This window comes from Styela clava, chromosome 6, assembly GCF_964204865.1.
Source record: "Styela clava chromosome 6, kaStyClav1.hap1.2, whole genome shotgun sequence".
Taxonomy (NCBI): Eukaryota; Metazoa; Chordata; class Ascidiacea; order Stolidobranchia; family Styelidae; genus Styela; species Styela clava.
The window spans coordinates 14552100-14577074 of NC_135255.1; the positions used below are offsets into that span (position 1 = coordinate 14552100).

Sequence of the window (24975 nt, forward strand, 5' to 3'; positions counted from 1 at the left end):
GTTGTCAAGATATGAAAATCTTGTATATATATTTGTTTTCCTAGGATGTTTGCGATCTATATCCTGCGATATAGATAGAATTTAATATTCAAGTCTTCAGAAATGTAGAATATATATCGTTAACAAATTGAATGGATTTCCCAACTTTTGTGAATTTATTGTAGGCCTATTGCATTGACAAAAATATTTGTCCGGCCCGTTTCAACACAGTTTGAGTCATACCCGGCCCGCGGTCAAAAAAGTTTGGTGACCCCTGGTTTAATCTATCTAACTTCTAACAGATACAATTAAGTTTGGTCAAATATTTTAATTAATTCTCCCTTTACCGTCCTTCGCTACCCCATTTCGATTGCAATGAATCTCTGATGCTATATCTTTTATGTGTATAATTACATTTTTGTAATGTCGTTATACACTTTTGTATTTACAATTATACCATTCCAATTATAACATTTTTTTTTATATACAGCGTTTACATACATTCAGTAAGTGTGCATCTTATACAAAATAGTGAATGTAATGCAGTGGCCGTATGGTCGTATCACTTCTCCATGTCTACCGAGTAACATTCTGTATTTTGCATTGTTCTTTGCTTGACAAAACAATAAATCGTTTTGTTTTTCTCTTTACTTACTTTTTTTTCTTTACTAAAGTTCAATGTGACGAACGAGGGGCCATGGTTCGCCATACGATTGAGCCGCCTTATTCGGCTTCCTTTTCCCCTGGGATAAACATGCAAACCCTATCCTAAACGATATGGCGATCGTTCATTAGACATATTTCATTTGCCTAGGTGGTGCACCATTTCGCATTGAGTTGCGTCAATTTTTTTTTTTTTATAATACGTAGCTAATGATAACTGAAGACGTATCGATATTACCAAAATAAAGCTCAAATCAGCAATGTGAAAAATAAACTTGACTGGTTTTATTATTTTTAACTATTTGCGTTTGACTACTCTTACCTCCTATCATAAATTAATTGACTCATACCACCACCTATTCTACAGCGGGCCTTTCGAGTCAGACTAGCTGGCTTTTGCCGTGATTGTAACTTACTTTAATTTTTTTAGGCATACGGTAACTATGCTAATGTATCGTGGATCATTGCTGCATTACTGAACTTTATTGACTAGGGGTTTATTATAGTAGTTGTTGCAATTTTTTGCAATGTCGAAGAATCACAATGTCAAACAAAAAACCTTATTTCAAGCCTGGAACAAAAAGGATCCATCTAAACAGACTAAAAACAATAACACGAAATTCTCGAAAACTAAATATAACAAGTTTGACGATGGAAAAGTTTTCAACGCTCAGCAAGTAGTAGATATGGAATGCATTGATGCAATAGATTTGACAGATGACGACCTTATTGAAGCTGCTGAATTAATGGAATCAACAATTGCACTTCCGGGTCATTCTAATATGAACCAAAATGAAGGTGAGTTATCAAGCTGTATTAATTCTGTTATTGTTGTACCGAGTATTGCAACACTGCAATTTTATGTCACTCCTGCCCTCTTGGTCTAGTTATCTTACAGATTTACGAGTACTGAAATATGATGTTTAAAATATCATATTATTATTTTTTGGGAATGTTTTATTTATATTTATCAAAAACAAAATCACAGAGTAGTTAATTACAAGATTTCAGAATATATTGCGCTTTCTTACCGCCTTGATATTGCAGTATTGACTGAGGTGCAATTATGAAGATGATAATGACAGATTATATAGTTAGTGACCAAAATCATTATGCTCCGTGATTCTTGCTATAAAAATTGATTTCTAAATAAATATGTCGGATATAGTATTTCCTCATTGCATTTAAATTTCAATATTGCATGATTACCAAGTGCAATATGTTTATAACTTGAGATTATTTTATTTCCATTTTTACAGTTGAATATATTGATGGATTTGAAAACTCTCTTGGACATATTTGGATTTACCCAACAAACTATCCTATTCGTGAATATCAATTTTCAATAGTGAAAAGTTCATTGATGAAGAACACACTAGTATCTCTACCTACTGGTCTCGGAAAAACCTTTATTGCTGCAGTTGTCATGTATAATTTTTATAGGTGGTATCCTCAGGTATTTGCTCAATTTTTATGGCTCTATTTGATACAGAATAACAATATTAAATAATATAGTTCGATTTCATAGATAGCATGTTGGTATCACAAGCTGCAGTTCTCTAGTTTGCATCTCATGCTCACCATTTCACTCAGGGTGTGCTAAATTGGTGACGTTTTATAAAAAGCTGGAGGAAAGCCTGGTACAGATGATACAGATCATACATAGTAGTTCCATCCTTGTTTGATGTGTGTAAACTCAAAAATGTCTAATTCTTTATAGAAATTTTCATATACAATTTTGTTTTGGTTCTGTTAAAATGTAATTCTACAATTCTTTCGTATGGTCAATAGTTTGTTTTCACACTACTTTAACACATAAAAGAATGAACTTTGTTATTCTTTCCACTAAAGCCAGTAATAGTGTAGTAAAACCCCCGCTCCCCCCCCCCCCCCTCCCCATCAAATAAATATTGTTTTGCTCATACGGCTAAAATGCTGAATGTGGTATTGGCATCTTACAATAGCCAGTATATAATGTTACTCTCACCTATAGGAATTGCCCTAACTACAATATTTGGGAAAAGACTTACAAGCAGTGCATTTATCATATTTCATATTTTTAGGGTAAAATTGTTTTCATGGCTCCAACAAAACCTCTCGTTTCTCAACAAATTGAAGCTTGTTATAAAATCATGGGAATACCACTGCAAGATCAAGCTGAAATCACAGGCATGTAAAAAATAATTCAATTTTCGTATTCCTAATATTCAACGAACACTTATTTTTTTACTTCGAGTGTTTTGCATCAGTGGAGTTCTACTATACCACCCTCTATGTACAGATATGCAAATATATATATATTCTTCCTGCTAAGATCATTGTCATACAATAATAATTGAGTCCATAAGCAAAAATAATGTGTGCAATAACATTGGATTGGTGCTTGAGTTGATGCATTTTGCAAATTAATCTCTGGGAACCGCTTGCCATGCAAATCTGATTATCTTACACAGGTTCACTGGTTCAAATCTTGTGGTTGGTGGACTTCTCGTTGTCATAGGATGGGTCACAATTCAGATAACCACAAGTCTGCTTGCAGTTTCCTCCACCATCATGTCTGTGCATCTGAATCAAATAATTTGTAAACTATTCTTCTCATACCCAGAGAAGCCTTGGTCCCACATGTGAGATCTTATCGACATTTCAGATGCTATTCTTTTTTTGGGATTGTTCGTTACTAGAGAGTTTATTTTAGGAACTATTTTATATTAGATATAGAATGCTTGTTAACCCCATGAAATCTGCATTTGGTCAGACCATCTGCTACGGTATTCCATCTTGATGCACAATTTATTTCGCCTTTGATTCGTGTGTGACATTGGAGACAAACATAAGTTTTCTACACCTTCCACCAGATATAATCCAGTTTTTTTGAATACTATTGTTCCGATTTATTTTTCTTCTCTTCAACAGGAATGACGACTTCTGTACATAAAAGAGAAGCATTGTGGAATTCAAAAAGAGTTTTTTTTCTCACACCCCAAGTCATTAATAATGATCTGGCAAGAGGAGTCTGCCCTGCACTGGAAATTAAATGTGTTGTCATTGATGAAGCTCATAAAGCACAGGGAAAGCATGCTTATTGTCAGGTCAGGTCTTTTATCTCTTTAATCTCTTTAATCTATTGTGATATTGTAAGGATCTTTCACTTGAATATGTAGGAAATATCAGGAATCACAATGCACTATAGTCGGTACTCCTATAGTATGTGTACCAGGCTAGGGTTAGGCTATAACTTTATTTCGATTTTCCTTATTGTGGTTCTGTTACGAGTTCGGGGACTGTCTGTGTTAACCAAGTGAATATACCCCATGCCCATAGTAATCAGTCCCTTTACACAACTTGATGTAAAGAATCTTTTTTCTAAATATTTTCTTTTTTGCTATCTTGTTGACTTTCTTGTTGTAGTAGATCTATTTTTTTTCTAACATGTCATATTGTTAACATGTCCAAATTTTATAGTCGTCACTGCCACTGGCCAGAGAATTAATGTGTTTAAGCCAGTTATACATACAGCATGCATTCATACAGTACAGAAAGTGGGTATGTCTGGGTCATTTCTTCTTTTTCATTCAAGATTCTTTTTATTGTAGGTTATCAACCAGTTGGCATCTTGCTCCAGAAATTTTCGTGTTCTTGCTCTAAGCGCAACACCTGGAACTGATGTGAAATCTGTGCAACAAGTATTTTGCTTTTCATAATATTGTCAGAAAGTAGTTGGAAATGCTCTGAGCTGGAATACAGCAATATATAATCGTTTTTTTGTTTACTTAGAATCATGATTTATGATATTGATTTCATGGTATTGGGGATAGATCACTGGATCTTTTGTAAAAAACGCCCCCCCCAAACAAAAAAAACGTCACCCTTCGAAATAAAAAATAATTGATTACCGGTATTAATTTTATTCATTCCTGGGGGGTTAGCGAAAGCACGATTACTTGAAATTTGGCGAGCGCAATCTGCAGTACCTCAAACGTGGCAGGGGCGTCTTCTCAAATCTCACATTTTTGCATTAATGGCAGAGGCTTTCCACAAAGGATGTTCATTAAATTTATCATAATTTGAATGAAGTTTGGAATTAATGTATCTAGATTAATATATTTTAGATTTCAAATAACCATTCATGAATGTTATTAGTTCTGTAAAAATTAAATCTGATCCGTTTAAATTCAATGGTTTGACGATTTACCAGACGATAGTTTCCGGTGAACCGATTAACCACTTTGGTTCCAAAATCGTGTGCATGTCTTGGACAAATTTGCTCGCAGTTCAAAATAGTCAAGATTCTCGATCTGGCTTCACTCAAAAAAAATATTCGCGGCAATTTAGAATTATAAAGATAGACTTTAGAAAATCAAAACTGTTATTCAAAATGCAAAAATTACAATTTGTATGTGTAGGTAATTACGAATTTGTTGATCTCACATATTGAAATAAGATCAGAAGATTCCATCGATATTCAAAGTTTTTCTCATCAACGGAAAGTCGAAAAGGTGGTTTGCAAACTTGATGAAACTATGACTAAAATGAAAGACAATTATTTAAAGGTAAAATCATTTAAAATGTTGTTTTGATTAAATTTGTAATTACATGAGTTGATTGAACTCCAGATATCAAACTTGTGACATCAGCATAGATAGCTGCTTTGAATGAGTTTTTATTTCATTGCGTAATGATTTGAATAAATTTAAACTCCTGGAAAGTTCAGAAGATCTGAGATAATGCTGAAATCCTATGTTTTTTCATTTCAGGTTATCGAAATTTTCACCAAAAGTCTTGTTAATCGTAGAGCATTATTTGACAGAGAAACCTCAAGTTACTCCAAATATGGTTTGCTAATGGCAAGAGATCAATTTCGTAAAGATCCACCTAGTGGATTGAATGTAGGTAACATAGATGAGGTTTTTGCATTCAACTTTTATTTTTTCATGTACCTTTGATCTAAGGATACAGTTAATCCTTTTTTAGGTGAAACTAAAAACAAAAAAGCATTGCTCTAATAGCCTACAGCATTTCTCAAACTGTGTTTCGCAGAACACTGCGGGATGGGTATCAAAATTGTGACTAAATTGGTCGCCTTTGGATTGTAAATTTGTCTACCAACTGGTGACAAACATGCGTGCATGCGTTGCGAGTCTTAAGCAGACAGAGAGGCCTTGTGCGAGTCTGGAACACACAGCATTATATTTATTTTTATCTTATTGAAATAAATCGAGCTGTCAATTTGGAATTCTCCCAGAAGAGTATTGCTAGACAGACCTGTGGCATAAAAGAATATGTTTTAATATTGGCACAAACTTTTTCCTTTATTCATAGAAATATGAGATGGGTTCAGTTGAAGGAGATTTTGCAACATGTATTAGCCTGTTTCATGGACTTGAACTTCTGCAACAACATGGAATGAGATCTTTCTTCATATTTCTTAAAGCAATGATGGAGGGAGATAAAGGTAAATGTACTATATCAAGATATTTTTTACTATCACATTTTTTTTTTGAGGCATTTCAACACATTTACTCTGTACAACGAGCATCTACTGATCATTAGCAAGAAAATAGCAGCTTCTATTTTGAGAGAACAGATATCTATTCAATTAGATATTGTGCCGTTTATGGGTGAGGTGTTAGTGTAAAAATATTATACAAAAATCTTCGAAAAACACAAATCTTTACGCTTTTGGGAGATTTACTTTACTCAAACGTCTGAACATTCAACATTGAATTATTTTCTCAACCATGTCATGTTTAGGCAGATATTAAGAGATGGAATAAGATGCATTGTCTGCTTCTACTTGGGTAATAGACACGTTTAGTGATTCTCTGAATATGCTTTCTGGAGAAGTTTGTATCTGTAGATCCTGGTATTAAAAATTGTCATCTAATTTGGGGGCTAAGCCCTTTTCCGACTATTTGTGTATTTGCAAAAACTGCCTTACCTTCACATCATTCATTCATCCATATTCTTTATATTGAGAACTATTCTGTGCATTTGCAAAATCTTTTGTTTATTCGAGAGGCTGCCCCTCGCTACTTCAAATAATGTTTATTTATCCAAATTTCCACTTATATATGAGTGCTACTTGTATATGTGCAAAATCTGCCTTTTATTTGCCAGGCTGATTTATTGCTGCTCCAAATAATAGTCATCGTTTACAAATTTAAATATTGGGTTTTAGTTTTTCATATGCCATCAGTTGTTGTCTTGTTTGAAAGGCTTACTCCCTCACTGCTTCAAATAATAGTTATACAACCTAAATTGTATTTATATATATGACTATTGATCGTATGTTTACCAAAATTGTTTCTTATTTGGGGTATATAATAGTTTTTCAGTCACCCATTTGCCAAAAATCTTTCTTGTTGTAAGGCTGATTCCTCTCTTCAAACAATTGTTTTTTACATGAGTACCATGTTGCTTATCTCCTGAAATTTATTCGTACATGTAAGACTGACTCTTTGCTGATTCGAACAATTGTTATGTGTCCAAATTTACTATTGAGTATAGTAGTCCAATAGCCAAAATTGTTTTTCATTTGTGGGGCTTACTCTTCACTTGCAAATAATAGTGTAATAGTTGATTATTTGCCCAAATTGTTCCATTTCACAAATCTCATCATTTAAAAATTGATTACACGGAAAAACAATAATTTTCTTTTTTAAATTTGTATTAATCTGTACATGCGAATCAACCCATCTCCTATTTTCTCAATTTGATTTTAATCAATACTTCAATTAATAATTGATTTTAATCAATCTCTCTCTCTCTCTCTCTGTCTCTATTCTCCACCTACAGTGTTTAACACTCAGATCCATAACTTTAAATTATCTTCCAGGAAATATGAGAGCAAAATCTGTGCTTGGTGCTAACGCATTGTTCCGGGAAATGTACCAGAATTTAACGAACATGTTTGGTGAATCTCCTAATCCTACAGTATTACTTACACAGGCTGGGCAAACACAACAGGTATGTTATAACATTTTTACTTTTGGAAAGTATAGATTTGAGAAAACATCATTTTGCTGGAGTTTTAGGAATAATACCATTTTTTTTCTGATTATTTCATTTCATGGTCTGGAAATTGATACAGGGTTTTAATATTTGAAACAAATTATTTAAGTAAAATTCATAAATTAATCAACTTTTCCAAGTTTCCATTTTTTAATAATGATGGCCGGTATTGGTCAATAACCGGTTAACCATTGCCACCCATCATTGTTAAAAAATGGAAACTTGGAAAATTGAATAAATGATGAATTTTATTCAAATAATAGTTGCTTGGTAAAAACATTTAATTTGGAATTTCAACTACAAACCTTTTTAAAATTGTTCACTCGGATGTAGGAATATATACCGATAAATCGAAAATATAAAGTCAGATCTATAATTCTGGCAACTTGGAAGTCAATTTTTGTTAGTTTATTCCTGAACCGTTTAACTGAAATTCCCAGCCCGGTTAATTAGCCATAAAGATCTCTATATAATTTTTTTAGTCTCTTCAAAAAGGACTTCCCAGTGCACAACCTTATGTCTACAGTCATCCAAAAATGAAGAAGTTGGAAGAGGTTGTTCTTAATCATTTTAAAGATTTTACAAAAAGTGAGTTGAAGCTTTTGGAGTTTTCATGTCAATTATTGTATTCTGGAAAAAAAAATAAATATAATAGCCTTCTAGCGACTTCTTTTTGAAATAACGAAAATCTGAGGTTTATTGTGAGAATATTTGGCAAAATTGTGAGAATATTTTGAGGTTTCATGATAATAGGATAATATTTATCATATTATAAGTAATTGTCCCCTAATGCGGATTAGGTGTTGCTGTTGAAACCTCATGCAGGGTTAAAATAAAATATTTTGCTGAAAATAAAGGAAAACTCAACTTCCAGGATACGTCACAAACCCAGTCAACTGTTAAAATTTATTCTATTAATCTATCAAAATGGTATTGCTTTGTTTTATAATTAATTTTAGCTACTTTCTGAACTTTAATACTTTATTGATTATTATACATTCAGGTCATGGTGATGATTCGACAAGGGTTATGGTTTTCTGTCAATATCGAGATAGTGTGCAAGAAATTACAGAACTTCTGCAAAACCATCGACCTCTTGTTCGCCCAATGCAATTTGTTGGTCATTCAACCGCTTCTGGAAAAATTGCAAAATTTACCCAAAAAGATCAACTGATGGTAAATTGACTGGTATTTTTTGAATTACTTTCAATTATGGCATGACTCGAAATATGTCTAAAAAATATCTCAATACTTATTTAAAATAAAGTGTCTCAAAACTGTTGTGTTTAGCCAATAAGCTATGTCTGGTTATCCTAAAAATTTTTGCTGAAATTCAGAATAAGCAAATTTTAATCATACTTACATATTATTATCATGGTATGTCTATATCTATACGTCTTTAGATAGTGGTAAATTGGACATGTTGGAAATATTTACTTTCAGTGAGTTATTCTGTTCACTTTGCCACAATCGAATCAGAAACATTACTATTGATTGGGATTTTACTGGACTAACTACACACGTAAACAACTTTTCAAAATATATTTCATTGAGCTCAACAGGCCACTCAATTCAGAATACATCATATGTTTCATGATAAAAATTATTCTTTTATGTTTCATTCGAATACTATCCCTGATCTGATAGCAATATCTAGTATTCGTACCTATTTACAGGTTGTATCAAAATTTCGAGAAGGTGGTTATAATACATTGATATCAACTTGTGTTGGTGAGGAAGGTCTTGATATTGGAGATGTGGATTTGATTGTTTGTTTCGATGCTCACAAAAGTCCGATTCGACTCGTACAAAGAATGGGAAGAACTGGAAGAAAAAGAAAAGGAAGAATAGTAATGCTCGTTACAGAGGGAAAAGAAGAAAGGGTATTGAATTTATAGTTCTCCGTCCATAAGAAATTATTATAAAATTGTTAATCAGTGATGGATAGAAAGTCAAGTTGAGTCATGTGACGACTCATCCGAGGTACTTGATTATGAGCCTGAGTCGTTTTATTTAAATGACTTTGTCACTTCGAGTTTTTGTTAAATACTGACTCGATTCCTGCTCGAGTCAAGTCAATTATTCCTCGAGTCTCCCCCTACACTGTTGTTGATATGACAAGTTATTGTTTATTAATAATAATAACATGATCTTTTTCAACGAAATAGTAAGTATATTTGTGAGCTTTCGTTAGATCATGGTCTAACTTCTTCAAACAATACAAGATATAACTGTAAATATAAAGATCACAAGAATTTAATTTATTTTAAAATTAAGTTTTCTATAACTGATTTAGATGCTATGGTAATTTAATTCATATCATCTCCGAACTGTCGGTCTAACTAATGTGGTTGGGTTGAAGTTCGTCTATTTGTGTGGTTTCCTTTGTTTGCTTTTGAACCATGTTTGTTTGTGTTGTTGCTGTTTTTTTTTTGATAGTACTGTTTGTCTTTTGGTTTTGTATTTGCGTTGAAGTCCCTCTCCGTTTGAGTTTTAATCTTTTCTATTGATTCCATGTGGTTACCGAGTCTTCATTTTGTTAATCCAGAAATGTTTTTTGTTTTTCCTGTTATTGTTTATTGTTGTCATTTTTTTCTTTTTATTGTTTTTATTTTTACTTTTTCAAAGCTGAAATCATTTTGCTTTCGTAGTGTATTCGGCTCTGTTGTTACCATGTGGCATCGTTTCTGCATGTCTGCATGCATTTGATATATTTCTATTATACTTGTGTTTCCTGAATATTTAATCCCATAAACTTTTTTTTGAATGAGGTTCGCTCTGTACATTGCCTTGCACTGCCTTGGTACCTATTACTGTTAAGTAAAATCCACTACATTTTGTCAAGACCGGACTCTTTTAGGCTCAGCAATGCCTACCCAGTTTACTACCTCGTGCAAGGCATGTGATTTTGAACTTGAGGTTTTAATGTGCGATGCCACCATAGGTAAGTCTACACTTGAACCACATAAAAGATGTTGTTACTATGTCATTTGAATGCTGAGAAATAGAGCATCATTATTGGCATCACATCGCTAGGTTTGTTAATATTTAAAAAGGTTGGAATTTCCTTCATTTGATTACAATTTGTTTTATAGGATTATAACTCCAGTCTCTCGAACAGAAAAAGTATTCAAAAAGCCATCACTGGTAATTCATCTCGTGGCCTGCAGTTTTATCAACACAATCCGAGAATGGTTCCACAGGGATTGAACCCAGAAGTTTTCAAAATGTTTATGACTATTGAGAAAAAACCTGAGCCGACCCCTGCAGTTTCAAAATTTGCGAAGAAGAAAAATGCAAGAAAAACTGAGAATTTGGATATTTCTGTAATGTTGAAAAATGGTATTTATTTGAAGATTGAATTTTTTTATGTTCATATTTGCATGACATTTTTATCTCTATAGACTACATGAAATGAGTTATTCCAATCAACCAATAGAAATATAATTTTTGAGGATGTTTCGCACTTTACTCGGCTAAATTTTAGATCATGCCTTCAAACAAATGTCGCACAATTAGTGTTCAAAATTCATAGCAATGTTTTTTGTAATTAACAAATACCTATAGCCTCTTGTATCTCAGAAGATCATACTAGAAATGGGGATGTATCACCAGAGGGTGATATACAGATTTTGCAGAATTGTCATTGGTAGAAATGAGCCTTTTCCCGCAATTAATTCGCCGCTCAACTTCAAATTGTTTGTCATTAAAGGTGGAACAAGTTATCATAAATAACCCTATTACTTTTTTCGATATTTCTCCCGGTGTCATGAGACCTGATGATTCACCTAAAATTGCTATTTTATTTTATGGGAACACTTTTCATGATGTATGGAAACACTAGCGTCACGTTTGTCCGCTAATTTGTCCGTTTCAGCAAACTATGAGCTCACCTAAGGCTTTTTTAAAAGTACTGATTCATTCCTTTAGTCCATATATTTGAGGATTGTTTTTTGTTATTTTCAACCAAATTTTTATATTTTTTTACATCTTACTATCCCAGTCGAAGCTCGAGATCCAATTTTTCTGAATCAAGAACAAATAAAGGAATGGAACGATATGTTGAAATTGAATTCAAAAGAAAAAGAGATGTTAAAAATATTGCCAGCAGGAGGCCGTATGATGTGTTTAGATAAAAAGGTAACTGTGTTTATATTTTATTTATGTTGTTAGGTTTCAGCAGACACATTGGCTTTAAAATTATTTTAGGTTAATTTAACTGTTCTCTATATCAATGTGTTATATATTTTAGAAAATGCATTATTGGTATTAGGTATATTTATAAAGCATAATTTTAGCTTAAAATGTAGCTGTGCTTTTGCTTGTATTTTCTACGTTTATATTTGGATTAAAGTATTAACACTTCCGAAAAAATGTTTGAAAGCAAAATAAAATCAGTTTCTTCTTATGAATGGTGGAGTACTGATATTTTTTATCTTGTTTGTTGAATTTCATTTCATTAGAAAAATCCAAATTCTTCATCAACGAAGCAACCGATGTTATCATTATCAGAATGGACAGATTGGCAAACAAGATTTCAGTCTCCGAGTGTCAGTGGTCATTCTTCTGTCACAAACAACTTTGTTGAAGTGAGTGTTTACATTATGACAAAACAATTGAAATTAATAAGAATTTTCATATACCTAATTAAGCTTTAGAAATTTTGCACTGATCAGGTTCGATTTTGGTTTAAGTAAAACTTGTTGAATCCAGGTTCTTCCCATTACCTACATGATTTACGTATCGGTACTCTTCTAATAGTATTAATTGATGAACTCATATACCAACGAAATGTTAGATTGTATTTTGTGCTGTTTAAATCTGGTACCCATGTACGTTCACATGACTGGTTTATGTATATTCCCGTTCTTCGATACTGTACTCTATATCCAATGAAATCAGACAAGCTGGATGGATATGTATAGTTGAAAAAAGAGAAGACTCTGTTGTCATGATTTTTCAATTTCCATGTACTTTTTTTTGAAAATAATTTTTTTTCTCTCTCTAACAGATAATGGAGATTTGTGATCTGGTTAAACAATCGGATGAAAAAAGTTTTGATGGAAATATTGCTCCTTTTTTGGGTGGAAAATACAACAAATTAAAAATTGGCACTGAAAAGAAAAATATATTAGACAGTTTCTTGGTTCCAAAAGAGAAACCTCTTAAAAAGATAACAAAACAAAAAATACCAGACCAAAAAATAGAACAGAAAAATTTATCGCCAGAAATGAGTACGGACACCGATTTTGAACCAGCACCACTGAAGAAAATATTTCCAGAGAAGAAAAATTTCAAATCAAAATTGCTTGAGTTTTCTGTTAATAATGTGTCTTCAGAATCTAACAGCAGAGATGATACTTTAACAGGAATTGAGTCTATTTTACATGATCCTGAATCTGGTAGTAATACCGCTGTGAGGAATTTAAATGGTACTAAGATAGTATCACAAGGAAATACTGTTGTGGGTGATAAACCGAATGATGAAGATGTTGAAATTGATATGATGCCTGATTTTGATATTGGAGATTGGGAATCGAACAACAATTCAAGGGAAAGAGTGAATGAGAATGAAAATAGAAATATTAACAAAAAGGAAGAAGTTTTAAATGAGCAAAAATTTGAACAAATTACTACATTTGACTCGGAAAATCAAAAAATTTGTCTTGCTCAAGAAAGTGGTATTAACGTCCAATGCGCTTCTGAATGTCCAGAATCGAATGAAAATAGCCTTCTGATGAAACTAATTGATAATTTATCAGCTATTCCTACAGAAACTCCGGTTTTGCGACCAATAAATAAAAATCAATCGAGAAGAAATTCTATTGAAATTGATCTTCAAACTCCATCTTCATTTAGTTCTATTGATTTAGACTCAATGGATGAGTTCGATAATTCTGATTTTGAAGATTGTGAAACTAAATTAAAAAATCAAGTTAAACCATTGAAAAGGGCTTGTTTTGCGCTTCGAGATGATGACAATGAGAACAATACTATTGATGATAGTTTGATGCTGGAAAATAAAGAAAATACAAAAAAGGCTGTTAATACAGTTTTAACCGAAACTGAAGCAAAATTGGAAGACAATTTCAATGAGGATGTAACCCACTCTGCGGAATATAAAACTGATTGTGATGTCATACAAAATAGTAATGAACCTGTTGATAGGACTCGAAGCAGTTTAATTCCAACGTCTTCAAAAAATAATTCTATATCTAAAAACGAAATGACAACTGATGCAGACGTTCATACCATTCAAAATAGCATAAACCAGACGAAGAAGGCACCAGACAAGCAAGCTACATTCAATACATCTGCTGATATGTTCGATGCGGAATTTGATGTTAATTTTGATTTTGGTAGTTTTGATGATTTTGAAAACTCTCACGAGTCTTTTACTGAAAAAAGTCCCGTGTTAAAGACTAAAAGGAGATCATCGAATAACTTCAATCCAAAATCTTCTCCAGAAATTATTTCAATAAAACCAGAGCAAAAAATGGAGACATCTCTTGCTCATGTAACGCTCACACAAAGGGTTGAAAATCGAGCTCTTTTCGCTGATTTACCAAAATGCCAATCTGATGTTAATATACCAGTCGCTGAAGTGAAACCACAACGATCTTCTTCATTTATTAATCTAGAAACTAATGATTATCAGAATGCCATTCCTACGACAACGGAACACGTACAAGTGCCAACTAGAATTGAAGGAAATGGTAATCCTGGAATGGGATATTCTGACGATGATACACTGCAAGAACAAATTCAGCAACCTAACGATTCATTGAAACGGAAAAGAGAATTTAATGATGATAACAACAATTCTACTTTTCGTAAGCGCCAGAGAAAAATATCAAATGGTTCTAGTTTTGTTGAATTCAAAAGTCCAAAATTCGAAACTCCAAAAACTTTACGAAGTTCGGAAGATTCTGAAGAATCTCCGATATGCATACGGAAGAAACGGACAAATAAACTACTCTTCTCACCTGAAAGTGAACTTTCTCAACTAGTTTTTACACCAAATGACAAGCAAGATCCTGATGAACACAAGCTTAATCTTCTCCGTAATTTGCATCCTAAAGAATCACCAATTATTGCAGCGCAGCGTAATATAAAAAAAATGACAACAAATAAGCACAGTACGCCAAAATGTCCGAAGTTTTCGAACGATGAAAAAGATTCTTCAGATGATGCCTTCGTTGGAAATAATAATAATGTAAGTATTATTTGTTGTTATTATAAGTTGTATCTTGTTTTGTTTGAAGAAATAAGAATATTATCTAACAAAAATTTAGAAAGGACTCTTCTCTGTGTTATATCTAGTCAAGAATTATTCAATATAGGAATATTGAATATGTCGTGACCCAAATCTGGAGTAGCCTGAAAAAAACCAAGTTACCTCAAAATTGTTTGTTTTTTCAACAAGAGCTCAAAACTTATTGATTTTATTTTCTAGTAAATTTGATTGTTTATTTTGTATTTAAATGCTACACAATAGTAATTGTATATGTGTGAAGTATCACAGCCTAGAAACTTGTCTAGGTAAAGCCACATTTTCAAAAACTCGCTAATTCTCTTGTTTTGAGATAATTTCTATTTAAAAAAAATCAGGTGTCAAAGTAATTGCTTTGTAATTAATATTTTGTTTGCAGTCATAAAAGCGCTACATGCTGTGTAGCATTCAAAGCCTTTGGTCATGAGATTTACAAATTAATTTTCTGTAGAAAATTTATATTGTAAACCACTGATAAAGAATCTTGTTTGGAGAAAATTTGTAAAAAAAACTTGGATTATAATCCAATATTAACTGAATACAATTTTACTTAAATATTGTATTTTCGTATTTGTTAATTTCATCAAAAGCCTAAGAAGCAACGTCGATATCGAATGAAGAATTTTGTGGAAGATGAAGCCGAGGTGAGTGATGATGGAGTCGATGTTTCATCGGATGAAGATGAAGAATTAACTGAAGATCTTGAGGAAATGAGAAATTTTATGAATGATGCTACAGTATTAACTCAGCATGTCGCTGCCGATGGTGAGATTTTTTTTTCTTTTTGCTCAGTTTGAAGGGAGGAGTGAACAGTCTCGGTAGACAGGTTGAATGGATTTGAAACAGTTTTAATGGCTCATAAGTTGTAGCTATTTTAGTTAGAATGATTTATATTCTCATATAGGACTATAATGAAATCTATCTATCTGCTTGGTTGGTGCTCAGTTTAAATATAACAATGAAACGGACGCTGCAATTAGTATACAGCAGTACACGAAATTAAGGTTCCAATTGCATTCCTATGCAAAATCTCCTCCAAATATATCTGCTCAGGCCGGGTGTATGATTAGTTGGGAATGGGATATATCTCATTTCATTTATATATGCCCGCTAAATATATTTGAACGAACCAACAAGGATAAAGATTTGTGGATTTTCAAAATTTGGTCCGAGTTACATGGTATTAATAATATTTAAAAACAGCGAATTTTAAGAATCAAGATCACAGGAGTTTGTATTCATATTTCAATGAATTTATCAAAATTCTTGCGGAATTTATGGTTATGCAATACTGAAATAGTTGCTAAAAAATACTTAAAATTTTAGTATTCATTTCGTTGATGTGTTTTAACCAGATATTGTTCTTTTAGGAAACCAGAAACAGCAATATATTTTAATTTGTTTGTTATTTGTAGTATTATTTGTTTGCATCATCCAGAAAGTACCATTGATGAGCATGCTATGTATTTACAATCAAAGCCTGATTTCTTTGGGGAACCTTCTAAATTTGAAAGTCACAATGGAAAATTCAAACTTGCTTATGGAGTTGGACAAAGATTGGATGTTTTTTCACAGGTGAAATCTCATTTCATGACGTGTGAATGATATTCAAAGGACTATTTAAAATTATTTGTTGGAGTTATGCGAGGAACTATGCATATTTCATGGATGCTGTAGTGAGAATAAAGATGACTATTTTATTAGATTTGAGACTTTGTATTTCTTTGTATTTCGTAGTTAGAATGGAATATGCTTGTTTGAACAATTCTGACGAACGTTATATTACTGAAAAATGTTTTCGTCGTTGTGCAGCAAGACTCTAGCATCACATAGAACCCTGTTTGAAATTTGTGAATATCAATAATTTTCTCACTAATTCAAAATTTTGTGAATATATGGAAGTCAAATTTGGAGTTTTGGCTGTTTCACATACATCATCATCATCAGATTATGATGCGAGAAAAAAACCACGAACCCCTTAATTCTATTAAATACTGTTATTCTGTTAAGAATTTGGATTACCGATCGCCTTCATTTAGGACAGGACAAATTTAGAGGGGTTGGGATATACCTGTACTAAAAAATATTCTTCAACATTTTTCAAATACAACAGGATTTATGAAACTGATATACTGTATTGTAATCTTGTGGTATAAAACTTTTTTTTTTTGGTACAAAATAGGCTGAGTAATTTTGTGCAATAATATTTCAACTTCTTTGGCACTAAAGATTTAAACCAATTTTTAAACCAATTAATTTGGGGGCAAATCGACTGGTGCTCAAACAGCAGCATCAAACAATCCTGTTCTTCGCATCTGCTTTTTAAAATCATCTTATCGATGGAAGATAAACAAAAAAATTCTTGAAATTTACTCTACAATATGACCTATTTGCAGGAAGTTCCAGATGATGTTTCAGGATATGAAGAAGATAGTTTTGTTTGTGATGAAATAGAGCATGATGACAATACTGATCTTGGAGAAATAACTTTGTTAGAAAATCCCAGCAATATGTCTAAACAAAGAGTAACAAGGAGACAGGTAGTGAAAATCAGTATTTTATATTGTTAATCAATTTACTGGAGATTATGGTAGAAAAATGTTGACTGTGACTCACTCTAATATATAACACAGGGGTGAAGCATTATTTAATTTAGATGTACTTTATAGTTAGTTGCTCACTATATTGAAGCAATTTTCCGTGTTACAGGAAAATATAAATAAGTCTTGGTTTACACCATAAAATAAATCATGGTAATATTTCAATGCATATCGCATTTTCCTGTCGAGTGATATTTGTTTGCTGGGTTATGCTCCACTGGCCGCCTGTTGCACATCCTCGTTATAAACTATATAAAAGGGGGAGCCCTAAAGAATCACTAACTCGGGTAGAGCTGAAACTGATAAAATGAGGAAACAAATGCTGTTGGCTGTAGAATACTTGAAAAGTCCAAATTCAGCTTGTTGAGTAGCTGGGGCCTACTCTATGACTGACCATTCCGGTAAAATTTGTTCTATTTACCTTAATGGGGTTTTGATGTTTTATATGGCTTTTGGTATTGCGGTTAAATGCAATAGATATTTTAATTGGTAGATTTTCAAAAGATCACAAATTTATTTCCATTTCTCATAATTGCAGGCTGAATTGAACAGACTCAGAAAAATGAATTACGATGCTAAACCTGTTTCACCTGTAGTTAGTAAATTGAAAAAGCAATTTCCTAATAAAAACAAGCAATCAAGAAAACGAATTGTATATATGGACGATTCTACAGACAGTATTGAAAGTGGGAACACATCTTTGCAACGACAAAACGACACCGCCGAACGAAGTTCAAATATTTCTTCTGGAACTTGGTCGTGTCCAGCCTGTACTTTAGAAAATTCATCAACTTTACAAATCTGCAAATTGTGTGATTCAGAAAAGCCAAATCATTCCGGTGTAAAAGACACGAAATTATATATGTGGGCATGTGATTTATGCACATATGTGAACAGAGGCCCACATACTGTATGTGACATGTGTGACGCTAAATATGTTGAACCTACATCAATGGAAAAATGTTCTACATCGAAAAATGTTCAAAAAATCGTTAATCTTAGTGGGAATTGTTCATATAATCAAAATACGAATTTGCAGAAAAATTTTTGTGATAAAAATAATCATATGCTAAATAAAGTGCAATCTAGCGATACTTCAAAAATCAAGAGTCCTGTTATGAAGAGTTCATTTCATCAACGCTCATTGGCTGATGCTGTTCATAAAGAAGTTTCTGAAGAAGATCGAAATTCGGATCCCCGTTCTGAGGATGTTTCCTGTGATATCATATCAGCTACCCCACAACCTCAACGTAAAATGGAATTCAAGAAAAGGCCAAATGCAACAATAAAAGGTAAATCCTGTTATGACATTTGTAACAGAGAATAAAAAATACTTTTTGGACACAAAGTGGGCCTATAAATTGTTATGTTGTTGTTGTTAGTATTCTTCTTTATTTTGTTGTGAAAAAATTGCTCTTCTCTTTATTATTAACTACTGGATCAATAACTTTGAAGTGGTTGAAGATTGTTGTTGTCGCTAGAAGGCTATTTTCTTTATTCATTTCCAAAATTTCCGTGGTCACTATCGGATTCGTTTTTATGTGTGCGATGATGTCATCAATTAAAAAAGTGCACACCTTGTGGTGGTTACGTGTGTGCAATTGTCACTATGTGGGGATCAAGCGAAGTCAGGATGGCTTAACGGAAGTTTTCATATACCTAACAGAGGTTTGAAAAACAGTTTTATTTTTTGTTTTATTTAGATACGACTCTCAAACTCTCTACCTCCTCGTCACAAAGTTCTCAAACTTCCGTAACATCATCGTTAGGTGGTATTGATAGAGAAGAACGATTGAGAAGATGTCGACAAAAACAACTAGAATTCAGAGCGAGGATGGTAAGTTTTAAAGATATTTAGGTTCAACTAATTGCTAATTGCTATTTTGAAATATATAATCGTTTATTTACTTCAGCTTTATGTAATTCGTTTTTTGTATGTGATGACGTCATCAAAATTAAAAATTTCGTACTTTGTGGCGGTTCTGCGTGCAAAATTTGTGCTTTTTGAGATCTGGTGGTTAGTCGAAGTTGGGAAGAGGATGGTACCGTACCGATACTTTGAAAGACTAGATACCCGCACTACTTCGTTTTGGCGTTTGTGTCCATATATTTGAGCAGTAGCCTACATTATTTCATTACATAGTACTTGAAAGTTTTGCTTTACTTTTCAAAACTAGCCCCTTGTATTTTACTGGAATGTTCTTAGGTTACATTTTATTGCTTTTATTCTTAGGAGAAACGGCGTTCAATTCAGAGCAGCGGGGAACAGAAAGGTATCTTTCTATTAAACTTGTTAGCAAATAGTTCAACTTTAGGACTAGTTTTGCTTACACTTATTCTTGAAAGTGTCCATATTGTTGTTTTCGAACAAAATTTGCCTCATTGTTGTTAGATGTGCTCAGCAAACTTCTTTGTGTTCAAATATTTCACCTTTGCTTTCTTGTTAGAGGAGCATTTTTCATTTTTTTATTATTTCAATCATTCCTTTACCTCCAGCTCCAATATCAAGTTCAGCGTCATCAGATTTATCTAAAACGACACCAGGGAGAACAACAAGCTCCATTCTTTCTTCAAGCAAAACTAGTTTACAATTTGATTCGTCACAATCATCTCGATCTGATTTGATCAATTCCTCACTCAATAGAATGACAAGTGAACCAACGAATTCAGGTAGAAAATCAAAATGTTATTTCAAGAATGTGGAAAAGATTGAAGATATATAGCAGTTGTTTCCAACTTTTGTGATGGAGTAGAACCCTCATGAAACATTCTGGTCGCTCATGAAAACCCTGCACAATAGTTTCATCGTCTTTCATTATCTGAATTGATTAAATTATAAAAAAGTATAAAAGCAAACCTAATACTGGCAAAATATAATGGTTTTTGAATTGTATCATGTCAATCCTAATAGGGTATATTTGATTATATTCAAACAATATACATATATTAATATAGACACTAGGTTTTGAGTAGAAACTATTGGTACCCCTGGACCCTGCTGATGGAGCCTCTGTTGAAAACCACTGATATATAATGATAGTTGGCAATAGTTGCAAAAGATTGCATATTCGTACTACTTCGTTTTGGCTGTCATCTCCATATTTTTCAGCATCTCGTTTATATGATTGATATTTTCATATTTTATAATATTTTTTATAAGGTTTACATGTCTAATTTTCAGTTTTAATCTTAAATATTTTTTGTTTGTTTTTAGACAAACTGGTTGTTTTAGTTGATAGTAAAGAACTCAGCAGTAGTCAACCTATTATTACAACATTAAGATGTAAACACAAAGTATACACCGTTGTTGCTTCATTACCTCACTGTGACTATATTGTTGGTAGAGGGTGAGTTGATTTATTTGTCACTCCTGTATTGTCTGATTTAGCTAGCTAAAGAAAAGCATTGTGGCGAAGACAAATTTTGTTTAGCAGTTCTTACATTCCAAATTCAATTATGGTGGCTCATAGGAATTGCATCTTCCTGTGAGACTGAATCTACACGAACACAATTTATTACATGCATTACTGAATGAGGTGATCAGCGAATGGCCTAAAAATTGATGTGAATTGGAAGAAAGTTCAAATTGTCAGTTTAGCTTTTCAGTGTCATGCTCTGGTGACCGCAATTACAAATTGGTATGGCTGGCCAACATGATGATGCAAAGCTTTTTGAAGGAATTAGGCAAAATTCTACAAGGGCTTAACTTAACAATAGGTTGTGGTTAGATGTTGTATCAGTTCTCTGAAAAATCATACACAGAGTTCCTTCTGCTTTACGGTGTTTTAACAATGGTTTCACACATGGGCAAAATTTTTTACATCGTTAAACACATACCGGTAATTTATGTGAAGTTCCAATTATTGAATCAAATATTGCCCAAATAAAAACATTTATTGTTCTAGTGAAACACTATGCCAAACAACATAATATGTGAATAATGTGATATATTTTTATTATTTCCCTACAGAACAGCTGTTGAAAGAAAGATGGTGTCAGACTTATCACAGGTATCTGGTCGACAGAAAATAATTTCCCGATTTCAACAGTTGAATAGAAATTACGATAGAGTTTATCTTATAATCGAGCAAGATTGCATTAAAAAAGGTATGCTATATGATAAAGACATTACAGTCATTCATATTTTGATCTATATAAATGTGAAATTCCTTGTGTCTATTGGCGCATTCATGATGTTGGTGCAATTACTAGAAGCATATACTTTCCACTATAGCAGCCTATCATTAAAATAATTTTGATAAATTCTCCCTCCCACTGCTAGCGTGGAATTCTTTCTTTGGAACTATATGCTTGACTGGTCCTTCGTTTAAATGTTTGTTTCGCATTTTGGGGGGCATACAGTAACTTTTGTACTTTTCATTAACTCGTCCTTCACAATTTGACATTGTACATACACATGGTTTTGTTATTATGTTGTTGTTGCTCATCTTGTTTGTATTCTTTTTCTTCCTGTGAAAAAATCGCTTTTCTTATGGACTACTTGACCAATTGCCTTAAGTTTTCAGTGGTTAAAGATTGTTGTTGTCGCTTAAAGGCTTTTACTTTTATTTATTTCAAAACTTACTACTGATATGATACGTCCAATATCTGTTTTTTGTGTTCAGGAGATATGTCGGGTGGTAGAGTACAGCATTCATCATATTATGTATCAACTGTGTGTTCTTTGTCACAAGCCAATGTACGAATTTTATACAGTGATAACCAGGTTGGTTCTACACAAATCAATTTCTCTCAAAAGAATTTTGAATGTCAAGCATAGGAGTGTTGATTGCAATTAAGACTGAGTTTGAATAATATCGTTATTATATTGGTATTGATATACTGCTCAGCTTTGCTTACCTGAAATTCTAGTGCTTGTTTTTAGTTTTTTCAATTTAATTTTTACATGTGGGATTGATTACTTGAATAAGTTTTTCATAGAAGATAGAAACTAGTTATGTATGTTAGGGTTTAAAATACCAGTATGTCAACTACACCTATTACCTGTATTATGCAAAACGATCATTACATTTTCTTCTGTTGTAATGAACATACATGAATTGTATAATGTATGTTCATCACAACAGAAAAAAATCCCTCATTGATTTGGCATAAAGTGACATCATTTGTAAGGATCGTTTTGCATAATACAGGAAAAATGTGTCTACAATTGACATCCCTTGTGTGATTTCCAGCTTTGTTGTTCCCTTATTGTTTTCAATGTCTTGTCTTTTTACGTCATCATCTTTCAATCATTGTATTCGAATAGAATGAAACTGCTGATCTTCTCCATATGCTTTCAACACGAGAAAAGAATTTAAAAAGGCCGGTAGAATTCGATGCTGCGGAGAAAGCTAATGACGCAAAATTTCGGTAAGTTCTGATAGGTGGAATATGTTGGTTTGTATTTAATTATGGAATGGAAAATAATTTAAAATATATAATAAGTGTATTAAAAAAACTACTATAATTTTATATTTATAGTAACATCAAGTAACACAAGTTTAGTTTGATTATTCCAGTTGTTATTATTTTTTAAGATTCAAATCATTCTTTTTAGAACTGTACTGCGATTGTATTCATCCATTCCGAAAGTGTCTTTTGTGTCTGCTTTATATATGTGTCTAAATTTTAAAAATTTCAAAGAAGTGGCAGCAAGGTTGGTTGAACATTTCATATTCCTTGTTTTAACTTCTAATAGTAATAGAGGTAAAGGTGTTTCTCACACTTGTTTTTTTGTAACACTAATTTTAATTTCTTTTGTTCAAATTCAATTCAAGTGAGGTTTTGAGGTGTGTGTGTTGTGCCGTTTGGATTCCATACTTGAATATTTCATTGTGCTGATTCAAATGGGTGTATTTTATTCTTTTTTTTCTAGTCACATACACACACAATGTGATGATCAAATGATCACGCAATGATCAAATCCTTGAATATTTCTATTATTACTTTTGCTATCTTATACTTTTTATACTCTCCTATCTTATTCATACACAGCTCGGTTGAGAAGTTGATACAAAAAGCTCATTTGTCGACATGCTCTGCCGCTGAAGTTTATAATTTCTGTAGAAGAAATTTTGATTTACAAATGACGCCATCAAGATGATTTTGTTCTATTTTCTTATTATTATATAAATATTTTCATATCATGATTTGTTGACATATTTGTTACATGTTGACATGCATCACAGCAATAGACGATTTAGTGTGGCTGTGCAGATATAAGTCAGCTTTGGCAACAATGACCACGAATGATTTTGTGTAGAATGAAATGTCATGATTTTTTTTCTAAATAAAAACTGCCAATTTCTTTGTGAAAATTGTGTATTTGCATGTTTTAAAAAGATTTAGATTTTCTCTATTATGGGTGTGGCGGGAAAGTAATGAAAAATTAAAAAAAAAAAAGCTTGCACTGGGCGTTACAGAGTTTAAGATCATGCACACACAGATTACTACAGTTTGCATGTTGTTTTAGATTGAGGCGAAATATCACTAGTCCGTCTGGGCTTCTAAAATTGATTTTCACAGTGTTGCACATTAGTTGGAGCGAAGAATTTCTAGGTTAGTTGTGTTGCAAGGGTCTTCGATCAGGATGAACCATGCCTGATGTAATTCCAAAGGGTTTAGATTTAGTATCAATAAACTGGGCTCAGGAGGTGTGACGAACCGTGTTAGGCGTTAGGAATGCGCTCGCCATGGCACACCTGCTTGGATGATCATTATGTGGATGGATGGTTCACGAAACCGCTGGTTGGTTTCAGCTTTCTCCGTCATCAGATCAAGTCCGTGCATCTACGACGATTAACTGGCTGACCAATCCATCCCATACCCGACATGGAGTCGATGGACTTGTGCCGTGTTGCCATATCAATGAGAAAATATACGTCCTCATTGGTCATATAAATAACTCGTCTTATCGGCTTTCCTCTCCCCCCAGATAAAATTTGTAAATCTTATCCTAGGCATTCAAAGGAGAATGTCGTGCGCAACTGTTGCCAAGACGACTACGCTTACCGAAATGGTCGGTTGCCCACATTGTTCTGTTCAACGATTTCAAAGCGTGATATGATGGGTGGGCGGTATTTACATATGAGTTAGCCCATACGGGAATATAGGAGTGGCCCGGCTAATTTATATGTTTAGAGTCAAATACTCGCGTGTATGATTTTCATAAGGGAAGGAAGTTAAAATGAGTGCGATGCCATAAGCCGGAAGTCTTGTATTGTATTATTGCTGTATTGTATCAATGTTCATAGTCATCCTCTGCAGGCTACTCCGTTTAGGCAGTTTCAATGATTGTGAAATATTTGAATGACTATGGGTAGGAGTAGGGCCTAGGTATAGGATAGTGTATTCGAGATGATTTCAAACTTGTTGATGAATTGACTTTCGGGCGCTGCTGATGCTGTACTGTTACCCACTTACAGCAGTACAGAATTAACCTTTTGG

At 33.0% G+C, this 24975-nt stretch overlaps 1 protein-coding gene across 2 annotated transcripts; it reads left to right on the plus strand.

Annotated features, from left to right (window-relative positions):
- The first annotated feature begins 1021 nt into the window (after positions 1-1021).
- On the plus strand, positions 1022-23846 carry LOC120330877 (Fanconi anemia group M protein-like). 2 transcript variants are annotated; one of them, XM_039397846.2, is made up of 29 exons: positions 1022-1440; positions 1902-2098; positions 2706-2811; positions 3556-3731; positions 4236-4325; positions 5046-5192; positions 5397-5528; positions 5962-6094; positions 7478-7608; positions 8136-8241; positions 8657-8829; positions 9330-9536; positions 10749-10995; positions 11657-11793; positions 12117-12242; positions 12665-14869; positions 15517-15691; positions 16365-16501; positions 17323-17466; positions 18065-18818; positions 19230-19363; positions 19760-19799; positions 20023-20196; positions 20741-20873; positions 21497-21633; positions 22152-22252; positions 22796-22899; positions 23087-23185; positions 23524-23846. In XM_039397846.2, exons 1-29 carry the CDS (start codon positions 1170-1172, stop codon positions 23630-23632), a joined length of 6825 nt encoding a protein of 2274 aa, XP_039253780.2. In that variant the 5' UTR covers positions 1022-1169; the 3' UTR covers positions 23633-23846. The 2 variants fall into 2 exon arrangements, with proteins under 2 accessions (XP_039253780.2, XP_039253783.2); XM_039397849.2 differs by lacking the exon at positions 20023-20196.
- The last annotated feature ends 1129 nt before the right edge of the window (positions 23847-24975 follow it).